The 17,065-nt window shown below is 51.8% G+C and overlaps 1 protein-coding gene and 1 long non-coding RNA gene across 2 annotated transcripts in view; one reads left to right on the top strand and one right to left on the bottom strand.

The window, feature by feature from the left end:
- Window positions 1-7,238: 7,238 nt before the first annotated feature.
- Window positions 7,239-17,065, bottom strand: part of TSPEAR (thrombospondin type laminin G domain and EAR repeats) — a 59,798-nt gene continuing 49,971 nt past the window's right edge. The window contains exons 9-11 of the mRNA XM_084752002.1: window positions 12,232-12,419; window positions 10,921-11,022; window positions 7,239-7,950 (exon numbers count right to left, since the gene is read on the bottom strand). Of these exons, the coding sequence (XP_084608128.1) occupies window positions 7,797-7,950; window positions 10,921-11,022; window positions 12,232-12,419 (444 nt within the window). The 3' untranslated portion in view covers window positions 7,239-7,796. The remainder of the gene's footprint in view (window positions 7,951-10,920; window positions 11,023-12,231; window positions 12,420-17,065) is intronic.
- LOC311580449 lies at window positions 10,356-12,256 on the top strand. The gene is made up of 3 exons (XR_014773463.1): window positions 10,356-10,398; window positions 10,963-11,042; window positions 12,238-12,256. It is a non-coding gene; the product is annotated as an uncharacterized lncRNA (long non-coding RNA).

Below are 17,065 nucleotides of genomic sequence, written 5' to 3'. Positions count from 1 at the left end.
TACAAACTGGGCCACATTGGCCAGGTTAGGACCAGGATGGGGAGGAAAGGTTTGCCTATGTATTTTGTGTCCTGCAGTCTGATTTTTGTGGCTTCCGTAGTTTACAGCTGGGGAAAGTAGGTACCTTTAACTAGGTGCTTCCAGGGCCTGCGGGGACAGGTGAACTTTGCATGTACTCCCACTTATCAGGAAAATAGCCGGAAAGATAAAGACACATCGTGTCCTTTGGCTGGTGGAGGGGGTGGGTAGAGCATGGAGAAAAAGGTATGGAGAGGAGGAGGAAAGGAGAGGGAAGATGAAAGGTAGTGGAGAGGAAGGAAAGACGAGAAACTGTAGTAAGAATTTTGGTTTCTTAAAAAACCCAGTTATGGAGCCAGGCTTGGTGGCACACACTTGTTTTGTTTTTCAAGACAGGGTTTCTTGGACTCACTTTGTAGACCAGGCTGGCCTTGAACTCACAGCCATCTCCCTAGCTCTGCCTCTGGAGTGCTGGGATTAAAGGTATGCGCCACCACACCCGGCTGGTGGCACACACTCGTAATCCCAGCACTCCGGAGGCAGAGGCAGGCAGATCGCTGTGAGTTCGAGGCCAGCCTGTTCTACCAAGTAAGTCTAGGGCAGCCAAGGCTACACAGAGAAACCCTGTCTCAAAAAACAAAAGCAAGCAAGCAAGCAAACAAACAAACAAAAACAGAAACAACAACAAAAACCCAGTTATGTTATGTTTTTGTTTTTATCCCAGGTGTGGGCTACACAACCGCCGTCCACAGCTGCTAACTATGATTGTTTTGTGCGCTAGCAGGGGCGTGAGCTTTATCAGCTGCAGATAGTTTAATCCTGGGAACTCTTGAGCGGGTATAAATGCCAGAGCTCAGGGAGGGGCTGAGGGTGCTCCTTGGCGTGTTTTCCCCCTGCTGCTGTGTTTTGCTGTTGTGTCTGCTATTGCTGGCTTGCCGGACTGCTGGATATCCGGATGGCGAAGCTTGGACTTGCCCCAAGGAACTTCATCCCTAATCAGTAGGAAATAGCTTACAGAGCTCTGCACGCTCTCCCCTCTAACCTTCTTTCTCGCCTACCTAGTGCTGGGGTCTTGGAAGGGATTAGCGTGGAGAAGGGTTGGGAGGGAGGTAGAGATATTAAAGGCCAAATAAAATAGGGGGAAAAAATTTAAAAAGCAGGACAAGTGGCGCCCAGAAGTGGCTAGGCATGATGGGAAACTTGGCTTCTACTGCAGTAGAGGAGACGGCAGGGCGCGAAGGAATGAGTATACTGTTTCAGTGTCCGCCAAAGGTTTACTGCAGCTGCCGCCACCGGGCTCTCCCTCGCTTTGCCCCCAGAGGGGATTTTCTATTTCTTCCTCATCTTCTTTCTGTATTCTGTTTTAAAAAAAAAAAAAAAAAAAAAGGTTGGGAGAATGGTCGAACAACTGGGAAAGTTACGAGTGGCTATGGGGGGCCTGAGAAACAAACGAACAAAGAATGAATTAGGAAACCCAGAAGGATCACTCTATTCTCTCGTTTTCTGAAAGGATTGTTGCAGAATTGGCTGTGCAGCCAGAGGTTTGGGGGTCGAGGTTGAAGTGCTTGGAAAGCAAAATGCCTCAGAGGAGAACAAAAAGGGTGGCTAAGAGCGGGAGCGTCCCAAAATTACCACCCTGCTTTGCTGTGCACGCTTTCCTGTGTCAGGTCCTCCCAGTCTCTGGGTGGGGGTGGGGGTGAGGGGTGTGGGGGTGGGGAGAGGAGGAGGGCGAAAGGGTTAAAGAAAAACAGCCTGTTTTGAGAGGGAGGGTTTACTCTTGAGCTAAGTGCAAAGCTAGAGAAGCGGCCTGGGATTTTCCCAGTAAATTGTGCGGCACCTGCAAGCTAATGGTGTTGATCACAAGTGTGATAATGTGGCATCCAATAGAAATGCGAGATCTGAGACACTTTAAAGAGGTTGGATTTCTTTCCCCCCCCCCCCCCGCCCCTATGGAATGGATTTCCCTTTTGTTAGACAAATATTAAGTAATTGGGCTACCCAAAATAGAACTATTCCCCAAGACTGGAAAGGCTTGGGGACAGCTGTGCTAGAAGCCGGTCAGCAGCCACAATGGTTAATATGGCAGAGGGAAGAAGCTGCAAACAATAAAAGAGTGGAATAGGGCAAGGGGGACAAATATTGTTAAAGGGCAATTGCTTGGTGAAGGGCAGTATTCTGACAAACTCAACCCGATGATGTTATAAAACAGTGTCGCTTGGTGGCTTTACGAGCTTGGGGTAAGGTTGAGGAGCCCGGGGCGGGGCGGGGGGGGATTCATTTAATTTACTACAATACGATCTGGAGAAGCCTTCACAGATTTCTTGCAGAGACTGGTTTCAGCCATGTCAGACCCTGATGCCGGACAGGTGTTAATAGAGCCCTTGGCATTTGAGAACGTGAATGCCAAATGTAAGAAAGGAATTAGACCATTAAAGGCGCAGGCAGCACCAATGGATGCGTGGATAAGGGACATGGCTGACAATTGGTTCTGATGAGCATCATGCCAGCATCACAGGACAAGCCATTGCTAGAAGTGTCAGATACCAAAATACCCAGCACTTTAATTGCGGTGAATTCGGCCATTTGCAAAGAAAGTGTAAGGCAAAAAGCCTCAGAGCTCAAAATGGCAGATGTGTTAACTCTGAGTAATATGGTACTTTCAGGCATAGAACAATTAAGTTTCTGGTGGCAAGAAGCAAAAATGAGAGGAAGGAGAGAAAAGGAGAAGAGAGAGAGAGAGAGAGAGAGAGAGAGAGAGAGAGAGAGAGAGAGAGAGAAAATGAAAAAAGACAAGAGAGGTGGGAGAGAAGGAAAAAGAGGAGGAGGGAGAAGCCAGGGGACTTCAGCAGGACAGTGGCTCTTGCAGGTACCCTGCCCCAACCCAGAACCCACCATGCTTGTTTCTTTACATGGCAGAAAAGGACTTGAGGTTGCCATTGGTGACCGTGGTCCTGTGGCTGTTGCCGAGAAGAGGATTTGAAGTTGCCATTGGTGATTGTAGTTCTGTGGCCATTGCTGACTGTGGTCCTGTGGCCATTGCCATGTGGAGCAGGTTGGGAAGGAGGGACTCAGAGGCTCTCGGGCGGGCGCGCTCACAGCAGCTGGACTTGGAATGTGGAGTGAGGTCATGAGCCACAAGCTGCTAACAGCTCCAGGAAATGGAAACGAGAGGCCAGCTCTGTCAGCACTTCAGCCAGGAGAGTGCGTGGGCCTTCTGCCTTGGGGGACAGAGCTAGGGGGAAGCTGTGCTGGTTTTGGCCACTGACTTTGTGACAACAGAATGTTCTACATAATCCCTGCCCCTCCCCCAGCGTCCCTACCCTCTTCACCCCTCTTCTGATGGCGTTGCAGATGTTGCAGATGCATGGGTGTTTGGCCTTCACTAGCTCGCTGTCTGTCCTGCTTGAACGTGTGCTTACTTTTCTGTTTCTGTAGCTTCTCGTCCATCCTCTCCCACTGGACGCACAGACCTTCCCTGAGTCTTCCCAGCCTCCTTCCTTGATCTGCCCTCTGTGGTCTCCATATTTCAGGGCAATGCCAGGTGGCACCAGGCACCTGTTGGTTACCTGAGAGCGAGGAGCTCTGGGGTTGGGAGAACCAAAAGCTCTGAAGTGGTTCCTGTGGGAGGTGGCCCTGTAGTTTGTCATCAGCCTGCCCCATGGCCCAGCAATCCTTTCCTCATGCCTCGTGTGTGCGAGTGACTGCAAGCCAAAGGCTGGTGAGCAGGAACGTGGGGGACAGGCAACAGCCTGACAGTCGAGCAAGGGGCTACGGCAAAGGTTGAGATCAAGGAAGGACAGCACAGTGAGTGTGGGCCTGCTGAGGTGGTGGGCTGGGCAGGCAGGTGACAAAAACAATGTGACCTGGATGGGTGCCACTGAACAGTAGATGTGTGAGACAGCATCCACACCATGCAGCACCTGCTCTTACAGAAGGTTCTGCTAAGACTCGGTGTAGGACTCAACTGTGAGGGAGCAGTGTGCCTCAGATTTGAGCCAGACATGTGGGAGGGGGTCTTGGGACCCACCGCTCATGACAGAGTCTATGACCAGAATGGGCTGGAGGTTTGCGTACACGCGTTTGCACTCCTGTACCAGTGGGAGTGTAGGTATATGTGTGCACATGCCGGGTGCCTGTGGGAAAGCAAATGTGTGGGGGTGGGGAAGTGTTACAGGGACAAAGGTGCATGTTGGTGAATAGAGAGGTCAAAGGGCAAACCTTAGCAATCGCAACAAGAGTACCAGTGACCTCAGAGCAAACAAAAATGTCATAGCAGGACTACACAGATCACGCCCAGTTTGGGAGACAGGTGACATGGGTTGTCTTTGGCCAGTTTCATAGGGAGCAAGGCTTTAGAAGCCAGGGGCAAAGATGACTGCTGACGTGTTCCTGCAGGAGGTCTGACTTCCAGGAAGGAAGCGTAGCTGAAAACTATTGTCTAGTGATGCATTTTAAACATGTTTGCTGTCATACAACACCACTATGGACTCCTGAGGAGGACGCCCGGCCCAGTACACTTGGGACTGACCTGAGGAAGTGCTGGGTGGGTCAGTGAGCAGTGAGCATGTAAACACTTAAGGGCTCTCTACCCCCCATCTGGCTTGCATTCGGAATTCAAAACCTCGATATACAGTCTCTGCTTTTTATGTTTGTTTCCGTTCAGAACAGCCAGAGCCAGGGTGGCACCTTTGGGTGGAAGACAAATTACTGTTCCCTGTTTTGTGCCCACTGTGTTGGCGACGAGTGTCTGTTGCCTCCCTCCTTGGTGCCAGCTCTCTGGGTGACTGGACACTCAGGCCTCAGAGACGGATTGTGTGGACGTCATCTGGGACTAAGAGGGAAGGTGCTCTTGGAGGGAAGGACAGAGGAGGTAAAGCCCTCAAAGGGTCATGCCTCACCACATACACAGGTTTAAAGGCCACAGGTGGCTGGTGGGACTAGACTCGGACTGTCTTGATTCCTGCTCAGGGACTATTACCTGTTTGTGTCTTTGATGTTCTCCAAAGAAACCAGCCAGGCTTGGCGGCACAGGCCTGTCATCCTATCCTCACTGTGTAATCAGTCTGATGAGGGCAAGTGCTGGAACTTGACTTGCTGGGGCTGCTGAGGCCCCAGCTCTGACCACTCCGCCTCTCCCCCCCCTCCCCCGCAGTGGCTCTGGTGCCTCCATCTAGTTCTGAAAACTGCAGAGGGCAGGGCATGAGGGAGGCAGGGTGGCCCTTCTGAGAGGCACCTGCTAGGGAGTGCTTTGGGTAGAGAGGTGTAGCCGCTGGGACGTCCTTGGTGGTACCTCGGCCTTGCTAGTTCTGGTGACCAGTGGCCAGAGCAGTGATGGCTGAGAGAGACCCTTATTGGGATGGAGAACCACAGCAGGGTACTGGGTGCCTTCAGTCCAGGGCAGATGGTACCCTCCTGTGTAGGGGCATGTCAAGAGTAACCACAGCAGGGTAGATAAGGGCACAGTGGCACAGCTCACTGTGGGGGAAGGCAAGAGATAGATGAGACCCAGGTATCCACGGGAACCACTGAAGATGGGTTTTATTCGGCTCTACTCATGGATAGACAAGATCCCCAAACCCAGGCCTGTCCAGCACACAAGGACTGCCCTCAAGAGAACTCGGGCTGATCCGTGGACCCAAGCAGCATCCTTAGATGTGGGTGTGGCTGCAGGGAGGTAGGAGCAGCCCACCTGGGAAAGGCAGGTCTTTTTTTTTTTAACCAGGAGCTTCATGGGGACCTCATGGGAGACCCCACGAGCAGGAGAGAGGCTGAGGGCTTCAGACAGACATCCTGAATCCACCAAGAGCTTGGCTCCCCTGAGGCTTGGAGGCAGAGCTGCTGGATGTCCTCAGAGGTGACACTGTCATCCACCATCCTATTCTGGTGTCCAACACTTGTCACACTTTCTCCTCCTCAGCCATTGCCATGGAGAGAGATGGGGTGAGGAAGGTGGAAGATGCATTGTGGGTCTTGCATATCTCAGGACTGCAGGGCAGGCTCGCCTCCTCTGTTGGACTGGCTTCAGAGGTCTTTCTAGCATGTGGATGTTGGGGTACAGGTATAACCCACATTGCCCAGGCAGCACCCCATGTAACCCATGTGAAGGATGATCAGATAGGGAGATAAGTCAGCACTGGGCTCCTGGTCTGACCGATGGACGGCGCTACACGTGTCTTTTCTGTTGGGCCTGTTGTGCTTGCGTATTGAAGTTTATATTTTGTGAATGAGAGGTCAGTTTTGGAGCTCGCAGAATTAAAGATCTTCCCACCATGACTCACTCGCTGCATAGAGCTTATCAAGCAAGAGAGGCATTGGTTTTTTGTTTGTTTGTTTTTGTTTTTTCCAGACAGGGTTTCTCTGTTATTTTGGCTGTCCTGAACTCGCTTTGTAGACCAGGCTGGCCTCGAACTCACATCGATCCGCCTGAGGCACTGGGATTTTTTAAGATGTGTTTGAAGTGACCAAATAAGGTCTTCAACATTGCCTCTTCTTTGGAGGTAACTCTTTTCCTTTCATCAACCTCTGTGGACTGCATGCGTGTGTGCAAGAGAAAAAAAATCTCAGCTTCATGTTAACACTGGAGAGACACTTTGGTGTCCATGCAGGTGCGCTGACATCCAATATATAAAAGATATTTCAGGCCTTTGCTCACTTGTGGCTTCAAGGCCCTAACAGCAGGCTGTCATTAAACCTGGCAAGGCCCCTGAGTATGCCCACAGCAGCCTTGGTCCTGGCCCTGCCTCCTGGATCCAACTCTGGCAGCTGGAGGAAGGTCTGGGAAACAGGCTGGCTGGGCTCCCCTGTACCACCCACCCCTCCAAGTCTGCCGGTGGTTTCTGGGCTCCAGCCCCTGAAGTGGCGGGCCTGTACCCCTGCCTCTTCCACAGGGCTGTCTTGCAAGGCCTTATTCCTTCCTGCCTACCCTGGGGCAGGGGGCTACCCAGTATCCCTGCCCTCTGTGATGGCCTTCAAGGTTCACAGTGCATCTATGCCACTTCTAGAACTATCCAGAGAAGCGTGGGGCCTTATGCTTGGCCTGGCCATGGAAAGGAACAAGTGGACTTTTTCTGGAAGGCGTCAGTTCATGTGTACACACTTAGCTGACTGCTGTGTTGGGGTTGCAGTACAGCTAGGGAAGGCACCCGTGTCTCCATGCCAGGGGTCCGCAGGAAGGAGAAGGATGCACTACACAGGGTTTGGGACTTCTGATCTAACTTTGCCCCAGTGCCTGCGAGTAAACTGACACCAGGGAAGAATCCCTCCACAAAGGATGCTTTTCTCTGCATGTGCCCACCACTGGGACCCCAAAAGAAAAAGGATGCCACCCGTGCTTTTTTTTAAAAGAGCAATATAAATATATTTTCATATAGATAAAACACAATAAATAGGTGTTGGTCATGACATCAGGGCTGCACAGTAGTGGGGGGAGGTGGCGGCAGGGAGAGCTGGGGCCCTAGAGACTGCTAGGGCCCCTGTGTTTGAGGTAAGACGTGATAGCAAACTGTCCCTTTAAGGCAGAATGCCTGCAGGACACAGGCTGGGAGCACCAAGATTGGGTGGCAGCCCTGGGCCTCAGCCTGAAGGACCCCAGGGTCACCTGAAATTTGGCCACCAGTCACCAGGACGGTGGCTCTGGTAATAGCCACCAGCTGGGGGAGGGGGGAAGAGCCAGCTCAGAGAGGGTGGAGAGGTGTACAGGCATCTTCAGGGCCGCGTGGGTTCTGTCTGCTGCTCCTGCAGAGGTGGTTGAGAGTGGAGCCGGTAGGGTTGGGGTGACTTCAGCCAGTCCGGAGCTTCAGGACCCTGGAGAGGGGTTCTTTGGCGCTGGAATAGATGAGGTACGAGCCGGCAGTGGTATTAAAGGCCTCCCAGTCTCGACAGCCAAAGGTGGGGAGTTTGTGTACAGCGACGAACCCCTCATAGCCTTGCCACCTGTGGGAGAGATGGTCAGCCTGGTCCCCTTGGCACTGGTGCTCCCAGGGTCAAGTGGGAAACTGAGGCCCAGGAGAGAATCTGTCTCATTCAGGATCCAAAAACTCCCTTACGTCTACCCAGGAACCTGTTCCAGGCAGCCTAAATACTTGGGGGAATACATTCAGGAGGCACGGCTATTTTTGTCTCAGCCCTCAGAAGCTAGCCACAAGCACAGCACTCCTTGTCATAAGCCTTGACAGCTAGTCTTTGCTCTCTGCTCTGAGGTCAGCAGGTTCCCCTAGGTTCCCCACAAGTGGCTTTCATGGTCACAAGACAGTCCCTGAGTGGCTGACTCATAGCTCAAAGGGAAGCAGTGATATTTTTCAAGATTATTTTGTCAAAAGGTATCTGCCACCCCATGAGAACTACCCATGCCACTCTGTGTGACTGGGCTCCATCAACACACTGACACACCCCACTGTGTCCTCCAGAATATTCTTGACCATAGGTTTCACCCACTTCCTTAGGCTGTGGCATCTGCTTGCAGGGTCCTGCACATGTGCGGTGAGCAGCCCTTCCCTCCCTAGCCTCTATCTTCCAGCTGTTTGAGGCAATATGAAGTCCCCCTTGCTTTTCCTTTATTTCTGTTGAGGTGTTTTACATTTGGGACACTTTTAGTTTTTTGTCTTGTTTTGTTTGAGACAGGGTTTCTGTGTCATCCTGGCTGCCCTGAAATTTTACTTTATAGACCAGGCTGACCACAAACTCAGAGATCCACCTACCTCTGCTTCCTGAGCGCTGGGATTAACGGTGTGTGCTACCACTGCCTGTCTTATGTTTCTATTTTTAATCCATATAAAATTAATTTTTGCTCTTGGATATAAAGGTACGATAGTTTTGACCTGTTCTAGACAACAGGCCAGAAGTTCTATGAGATACTTTATTAACCACACAGCCTTTTCCATTGACTTGGAATTCATTACTTTATCAAATTAGGTGAGCATGGATTTTCTAGTTGTTCTGGGATGTCTGTCTGTCTGTCTGTCTGTCTGTCTGTCTGTCTATCTATCTATCTATCTATCTATCTATCTATCTATCTATCTATCTATTTTGCAGTGTTGGGAAAGGAACCGGGACTCAGGCATGGCAGGTAAGTGCTCTACCATTGAGCCATATTTTAGCCCAGTCACCTATCAGTTTACTTTAGGCAAAACCCTCCCTGGTTTATTAGCATGTTACCAAAGTTCCTCCTTTCACTGTGTGTGTGTATGTGTGTATGTGTGTGTGCGCGCACGCTGGTTTGCATGCACATGTGTATAGAGGTCAGAGATAGATCTGGGGTATCTTTTTCAATCACCCCATCTTATTTCCTCAGGCCTCATGATTTCGCTGGGCCAGCTGGACAAAGAGCTGCAGAGACCTATTTATCTCCGCCACCCCAGCGCTGGGATTACACACACCAGCTGGCTTTTCTGTGGGTGCTGGGGATTGAACCCAGCTCCTTGTCCAGCTGCTCAGCCCAGAACAACCCTGTCGCTGTTCATCATCACACCAGCAGATCAATATCTCAATATCCCAAGTCTTTTCAATATTATATTCCAGAAGTTTCTTGGCCACCGTTCTTCAACATATATTAAAAGGTTTTTTTTTCTTTTAAATGTACTTCTTTTATGTGTATGAGTGTTTTGCTTATACGTATGCGTGCGCATCGTGTTCGTGCCTGGCACCCACAGAGGGTGGATGACGTTGTTGGATCCCCCTGAAGTTGGAGTTGGAGTCATGGATGGTTGTGAACAGATGAGAACCGAATCAGGGTCTTCTGAAAGCGCAGCGTGCGCTCTTAACCACCGAGCCATCTCTCCAGCTCCCCCTTGGACAAACCCTTTACAATCTTTACTTTCTTGTGTTCAAAAGGCTATAGCAATGAATCTGAAAGTTTAAGCGAAGCCATAGCTTTCCTAATGAGCTACAGGTGGCTGAAGCATTCCAGGAGAGTGGAGACCCGAAGAAGCTGGTAAGCGTGGGGGAGGGGCTCACAAAGAGGTCCCAGACCCAGGTATGTATTTAACCTAATGACGGAAATAGTCATGCTATTATTTAAACTGTCCTGGCCATAGGTGCAGAGAGAAGGAGCATTACATCCTTATGAGGTTTTAGCCTACTGGATGCCACAGACAAACCTCACTTCCTATTACAATCTGGAGTCTGGGCTGCAGTCAGGTTCCAGGAGGATGAAGAAATTCTGAGTCAGCCTCAGCCGCTCAGCCCAGAACAGCTCTCTCTCTCACACTGGTGGATCAATATCTCGGCTTCCCAAGTGCTGTGGACGGGCTGCTCAGCATCACCCCAGCTGTGGCATTTAGATCAAAGCCATGAACAGAGCTGTTGGCTGCCACTGCTGCTGGCCAAGATAGTTCTGGAAATTTGAGCTTAGTTAATGCAGGTAAACAATAGAAGCCTTGCCAGGTAAGAGGGCCACTGACTTCATGGCAGAGACAGTCAGTGTGGCTAGGGCCCTGAGACTTCCCCCAAGAGAGAAGCCGTTAGAGTGCTTAACGTGATCAGGTGATGACTGGATGCAATAGCTGATGGCATGCGGGGAATGGAACCACACCCCAGTGTGGTTCACTTAAATCCTTAAATCCTAGGGGGAAAAGTGCAAGGAGAGTGTCACAATGTAAGAGGAAAACCAGACCGAATAACTTCCCACTTAGCATTCCCATTTATGCATCTTCAGCTGTCAGTCATTACCGGAGGGGTGTGGCCTGATGGGGTGTCCTCTAGCAGACACAGTCTGGCATCAGATTCCCTGCCCTGGCTAGACCTGGGAAAACACACCCTCAGCCTGATGGTTTTGAATTGTTCTGAGCCAGTGGTCACCTATGAGGGGAGGGAAGTTCCCCGCCCTCCCGCCCTGAACCCCATTTCTATGAACCTTGAGGGGTGTGTCGGGGGAGGGGATGAATGTTGGCCTCCAGCAGTCCTTACCTGTAAATAATACTGTCCACTGAGAAAGTGTTTCCATCAAAGGAATTTGCGACCACCAGGAAGTGATCTTCTCCCACTGAGAAGAACTCCCAGTCCAGCGCGCTGAGGAGACAGAGAGCCAGGTGAGGACACTAATGCCTTTTTAGAGCCAATGCTGGCCCAACCTTGGGCTCTGGGCAGGTCTTGTCTCCTGAGATACATTTTTTTGTGAGAGCGTGCGTGTGCAAGTGCAATGCCCACAGAGGCCAGAAGAAGGCACCAGATCCCCTAGACTTCCAAAAAGCCTATTGGGTGTATTCTAAACCTCACTCTCAGCAGATACCCAGTTGTAGGCATGGGAGCCTGGTGTGGCAATGTGACTTCCTTCAGGGGCCCCGGGCCCAGAGCCCATGGGCAGCTCCGGTGAGAGTGGTTCTGGTGGGTTGAGCTGGGCACCACACTGTTTCTTCTTTTTGTTCTTTGTCCCAGGAGTTATTTTTATTTTTAGGTTAAAAAGAGAGAGAGAAAGATTTTTAAAAAGTTAAACATTGTGGGTATCTGCCAATCAAAAGATTGGGCCTAATTAAGTAGAAGGCCCATCCTCCCTTCCTGTCCTGCCTATTTCTGGGGGCAACTCTGTCTGTGTGCTGTTTGTTGCCTGCCGTGTGATCCCCCTTGCACTTTGACAGCTGTGCATCTCTGTGCACACAGATACCAACCATGCCTTTGAAGAGGCTCAGGTCCCTCGGTGTTCTAGCTCTCAGGCTGAGGAGCGCCTGGCACTCAGGAGGGGCTGTGAATGTTTCTATAGCTCTTAAGGAGTGAAGGACCCTGTAGGAGCTCCTGCTGCACTCTGGATTGGTCACCACTCTGGGCCTCGCCTGATGCTCAGTCCCCTGGCTCTGCTGTTTGGACAGTGCAGCTGCAGCTGCATTTTACTTGGAGATAGTGAAAGGAATTCCGTGTGGGTAGCGACAGCTCTGCCCTCTCAGTGCTGACTTGGTGGCTCCACAGAGCAGGTGGGACAGGATCTGGCAGTGTGTGGTGCCAGGGGACACCTGCCTGAGCTCCTGGACCTCCCCTGATGCTCACCCTGTGTCATAACAAACCATTTTTCCTTGTAGGGGTTCAGGGCCTTCTCCTTGGTCAACTCACATTGCTAGGCCTTGCTTGTTAAGAAGAAACCAGTTACATCCACAAGGCCAGCCATCGATGTGGGCCTCATCATGGCCACCAGCCCCGGCCAGGTGTCCTGGGAGGAAGTTGGGGATGGCCTTCTGTGTGCCGCTCACCCATAGGCTCACTCTGCCCTTTCAACCACCTGGTTGGTACCTGCAGGTGGGGATGTCCTGGAACTTGACAAAGGTCTGAGCCGTGACGTTCAGCTCATAGATGACAGAACTGAGGACATAGGAGTCGTTTTGGGCTTGCATCTGCACGTCGTAGCTGTGACTGTTGGCCACCGCAAGGAAGACCCTGTCGCCGATGTGGAAGACCTCCCAGTCTGCAGCGCCGAATGTCTGGAGCGAATGAAGAGCAGTGTAGGAGGACCAATGAGGGTGGCTCCAGGTGCCACATGCCACCAATATCATCACCACTGTGCCCAGTGACCCAGTGCCAGCCTCCCACTGAGGCCACCTGGGTGCCATCCTTTCACCAGAGCCCCAAAAGAGTTCCTCTGCCTGCTTGCTCCAGAGGTCACTCAGCCCCATGAGGTCTGACATGGGGGTGGAGTGGGGCAGAAGTGGGGGACGGATGGAGCCTTTACTACAGACCTGAAGCTGTGTAGATCCACCTGAAAGAGAGACCTACGAAAAGAAGTGCATGGGTGGTGGTGCACAGGAAAGGAGAGAGGGAGAGGGCTCGAGACATCCATAGTCCTGGTCCAGGAGAGGAAGGCACTGAACAAGGAGGAATGTTCCTGGAAAAGCTGCAGCAATGGCAGGCAGGGTCCTAGTAGGCATGTGACTGCCTAGGAAGACAGCAGGGCAGGCGGGCCAGGGGTCAGGGGGCGTGGAGGAGTATGCTAGCTCATATGGGACTCTGTGCCTAATGGACAGTGCTCTACCAGTCTCCAAAAAGCCCAGCCCACAGCCTGGCGCTCTGTAGTCTGAGCCCCTGCTCACATCTGTGTCTTATGCCCCAACGGCACAAGGTTAGAGAAGAGCTGCTGGGTAGAGGGAGCTCTGGGGTGTGGCACATCAGGAAGTGGATCCTGGGGCAGGAGGAGGGGCCTGGGTCAGGAACCATCAGAGGGCTATGGCTGCCACTGTGTGTGTGTGTATGTATGTATGTATGTATGTATGTATGTATGTATGTATGTCTGGGCAGCAACAGGAAGGCTGAGTAAGGAAGGCTGAGGGTGCAAAACTAAAGGAAACTGCTTGGAATTAGAAACAGAACTTAGACACAACAAAGACTGGAACCAAACTTCCAGAGGCCAATGGAACCAACAGATAATTGCTAGAAGCTCAACTCTCCTCATAGGGAGAAAACAGCACATGCTATTGCTATAAGTAACCACTGTGACTACTGTCCAACAACACACGCCCTATGGGTAACAGGTGACTCCTCTGCAATGTTAGTTAGATGATGCTTTTCTCTCCCCTCTGTTTCAAGATAACACCTTGGGCCAGATTCTGCTGGGATTCTCACTGAACAATGGGGACCTGAGCCCAGGGCAGGGATGCTCCAGCCACATAGCCAATAGGAGCTCACAGCTCTCGAGCAGGCACAGTCCTGGCCTGTCCCAGCCTGGGGACAGAGTGAGCTATTATGCTGTGCGTTGTGCTCAAGACAGGCCAGTGACATCTCCTGGCTTCAACCGATGCCCAGGAACCTCCTGCTCGAGGGGCATCTTGCATGGCCAGGGTGGAAAATGGCTCTGGAACTTCCAGGTGTGTATTCATATGTGCGAAGTACATCCATGTGGGTGCACATACATGTATGTTTTGTTTTTGAGACAGGGTTTCTCTGTGTAGTCCTGGCTTCCCTGGAACTCACTCTGTAGAACAGCCTGGCCTCAAACTCAGAGATCCGCCTGCCTCTGCCTCAAAGTGCTGGGATTAAAGGTGTGCGCCACTATGGCCCGGCTCACACCTAACTTTTTCATGGGGCCGGGAGGGGGGATTCTAGGGACTAATGGCAGGTAAGCAAGCACTTGACCCATTGAGCTATCTTCACAGCCCTCCTCTGGATGGTGTTTGTTTTTTTTTTTCTTTTTAAATCTGCTCCCAGTAGAGGCCAGTTAACTCCTTGTCGGCACACTACCCAAGAGCCCATGTCCTCTCACTGTCCAAGGGCTGGCTGGCCAGTCCTGCTGGGGGCTTAGAAAAAAACCCAGCTCCGATCTGAACATAACAGCATTCTTTCCATGGACAGCAGAGGGCGCCAGTACCCACAGAGCCCAGCCACCCAGGTAGTGGGCAAGAACCAGCTGGGGATCCAAGAAGGAGCCGGCCCCAAGGATGAGCTTGAGGAAGCTTGAGAGGCACAAACTGTGACTCTAGAGGACAAGGGGGTCCTGGGGTCACGGCCTCGAAGCTTTCTAGATCAGCATACCTTCTCAGGGCTGTGTCTATCTGCTGGGATCAGTCCAGGACCCCCTCACTTGGCCTGCAGGACCTTCAGACTGCCAGAGCCCCACCCAAGCACAGCGTGGCACAGGCAGTGGCCCTGACTGTCATGGCTTTGCTTCTTGCAAGTAAGTACCGAGAAAATAATCACTGTTGACCACATGCCTATTTACATACTTATGGCCTACAGCATATGTGTATGCCTAGGAATGTGTCTGAACATACACAGAAACATGTTCACATACATGTAGAACACGTATATACAATGTTTATGCACATTTGTGAATGTATGCACAAGCATGTGTAAACATATGCATGTATATCAGTATATATACATCTCTTATCAGATGCACACTCTCCTGCAAACATGTGTCTGAACATGTATGTGCACACATGTGTACAGGTAGGTGCCTACAGGTATGCACATACATACCCGCACAGTATACATCTCCTCGGAATGCAAGGGCTTCCTTTCAGCTCTGAGCTGCTTGCTCTCTGCTCACCTGTGCTGATGGAACGTGAAGGAATTTGCACAGGGAGCCCTGGTAATGGCTTCTCTATGCCACCTGAGGTAGCTGGAGGCCCAGAGCAAGCTCTCCTGGAATGGTGTGAGAGGCGACAACTTCTTTCTGGGGCCAGGCCAGGTGCCCATCCTCAGTGAGCAGCCTTGTGAAAAGCAGTGGGTAGGGGGAAGGGAGGAAGGAGGGCTGTGGGGAGATAGAGACAGCTTTTGAGCGTGAAAAAGATGAAAGCAAGTGTGTGCCGGAGCCCTGAAGCCCATAGGAGCTAGGAAGGTGTGTCAGAAGTGAGCATCATGGGGTATGTGAGGCTCACCCCACAGGGCAGGTACTGGCAGAGGGCCGTGGGTCACCAGGAGAATCTGCTCTAGCAGTGGGGTATGAGAGACACAGCCTGCTGTGTGCCTTGGCAGGTGAGGCTCAGGCAACTCACGCCCCTATCCACTCTTTGAGCCCAATCAGAGCCTAGGGGACTGACTTAGCAACTGTGGGTAACCTCCCACCCTACACACACACACACACACACACAATTCCACCTAAATTTCAGGTACTTTGGAACGATATTTGATTCGCCATATATATCCCACATAATAGTTGGGACATAATTCTATACACATTCATTTTTAAAAAAAAGTCTGATATTCACTTTGTCCATGGTTCCTGGGTAATGTCAGACCTGCAGGGACCCTGCTGACTCAAGCTCTGAGCCCTTAGCTTGGCAGGTCCAGCTGCTAAACGCCCCTCCTGGGGAAGCCCACACCACCCCCTCTGCAAGGCCCTCCCACTCAGAGGTGAAAGGGCAGCTGCAGGCTACCTCAGACACTGTGGCTTAGAAGGCTGTGGGAGAGGAGGTGTGCTCTCTTTCTCTCCCCGCCTCCTCCTTCCTCCATCCCCCCCCCCCCACCCCTTTGAGGCATTTCCCCAGAGATCTGCCTGCTGTCCAGGCATTGGGTGCATGCCACTAGAGTGCCTTGGCAGGATAATGGCACTGCCAGGAGCTGATGCCGGGAGTCACTGGCATCCCACAGCTCCCAGTAGGGAGGGCAGACACTGCCATCAATGGATTAGTTGCTGGACAAAAGAGTCTGGCCTGGCTTTGATAAGGAAAAGAATGAGGATGTTTTTGTGGTCCAGGAGAGGAGGGAAGGCAGATGCCAGAGCCAGAGCCTCCCCAGCTGCCTGCTCTCAGGTCAGGCCAGCACCCAAGGCTGCAGGAAGATGCACTCCTGAGGTTCCCTGAGCATAGCACACTTTTTGGCTAACTCCTGGTGACCCCCACCCCCACCCCCACTCTGTGCTCTTGCCTGACTACTGAGGTCTCCCTAAATTTGGTGCCTTCCCAACCTGCAAGGGCCAGGGCCTTTTTCTGTCTCAGCAATGAATGCGAAAGTCACAGGGGTGTTGTGGTATCTACAAAGCCCAGACAAGCATCATCTGAAGGCTGTCCAGGTGCTGCTGTCCTGAGGGGAGTGCTTTCAGCCACACCTACTGCACGGAAGAGGAAACCGAGGCAGGGAAGTGGACTTGTGGTCAGGCAGGCCTCACGGGTATCTGTGCTGGCCCATGTGTGCGTGCACGCACGTGCAAGGGTGTGGGAGCAATGGTCCTGACCTTCAGGACTCACACTGCTTCCCATTGACCTCATGTCTGATGTCACCCTCTCCTACCACTGTCCGGGCCTCATACACCTTACAGATGGCCCCCAAACCACACGGCATTGTAGACTGCAAGACCAAAGTCTTCCTCAAACCTTGAAGCAAATTCCCACCTGCATGGCACCCAAAGCCAGCTCTGAGGCTTGCAAGCCTGGCCTGTGTGCTTTCTGCCTACGTGGTGGTGGGTGCTACTTTTTTTTTTTTGGTTTTTGCGTGGTTGAGAATTGAACCCCCACGGCCTGCGTGTGCTATGTGAGCTCTCTACTGCTGAGACATGTCCTAGTCTGGACTGCAGCACACTTTGACTGCAAGGCCCTGGCCTTGCTGTCACTACCTTGGGATTGGTGATCTGGGGCAAAGGAGTGGAGATGCCTGCTGCTGTCACTTGTTGGTGCTCAGAGGCCCAGTGTGAACACCT

Source organism: Acomys minous, assembly GCF_964271855.1.
Source record: "Acomys minous genome assembly, chromosome: 13".
Classification (NCBI taxonomy): Eukaryota; Metazoa; Chordata; class Mammalia; order Rodentia; family Muridae; genus Acomys; species Acomys minous.
The sequence above is the reverse complement of the archived record's forward strand: the minus strand, read 5'-3'. Positions and strand labels throughout refer to the sequence as shown.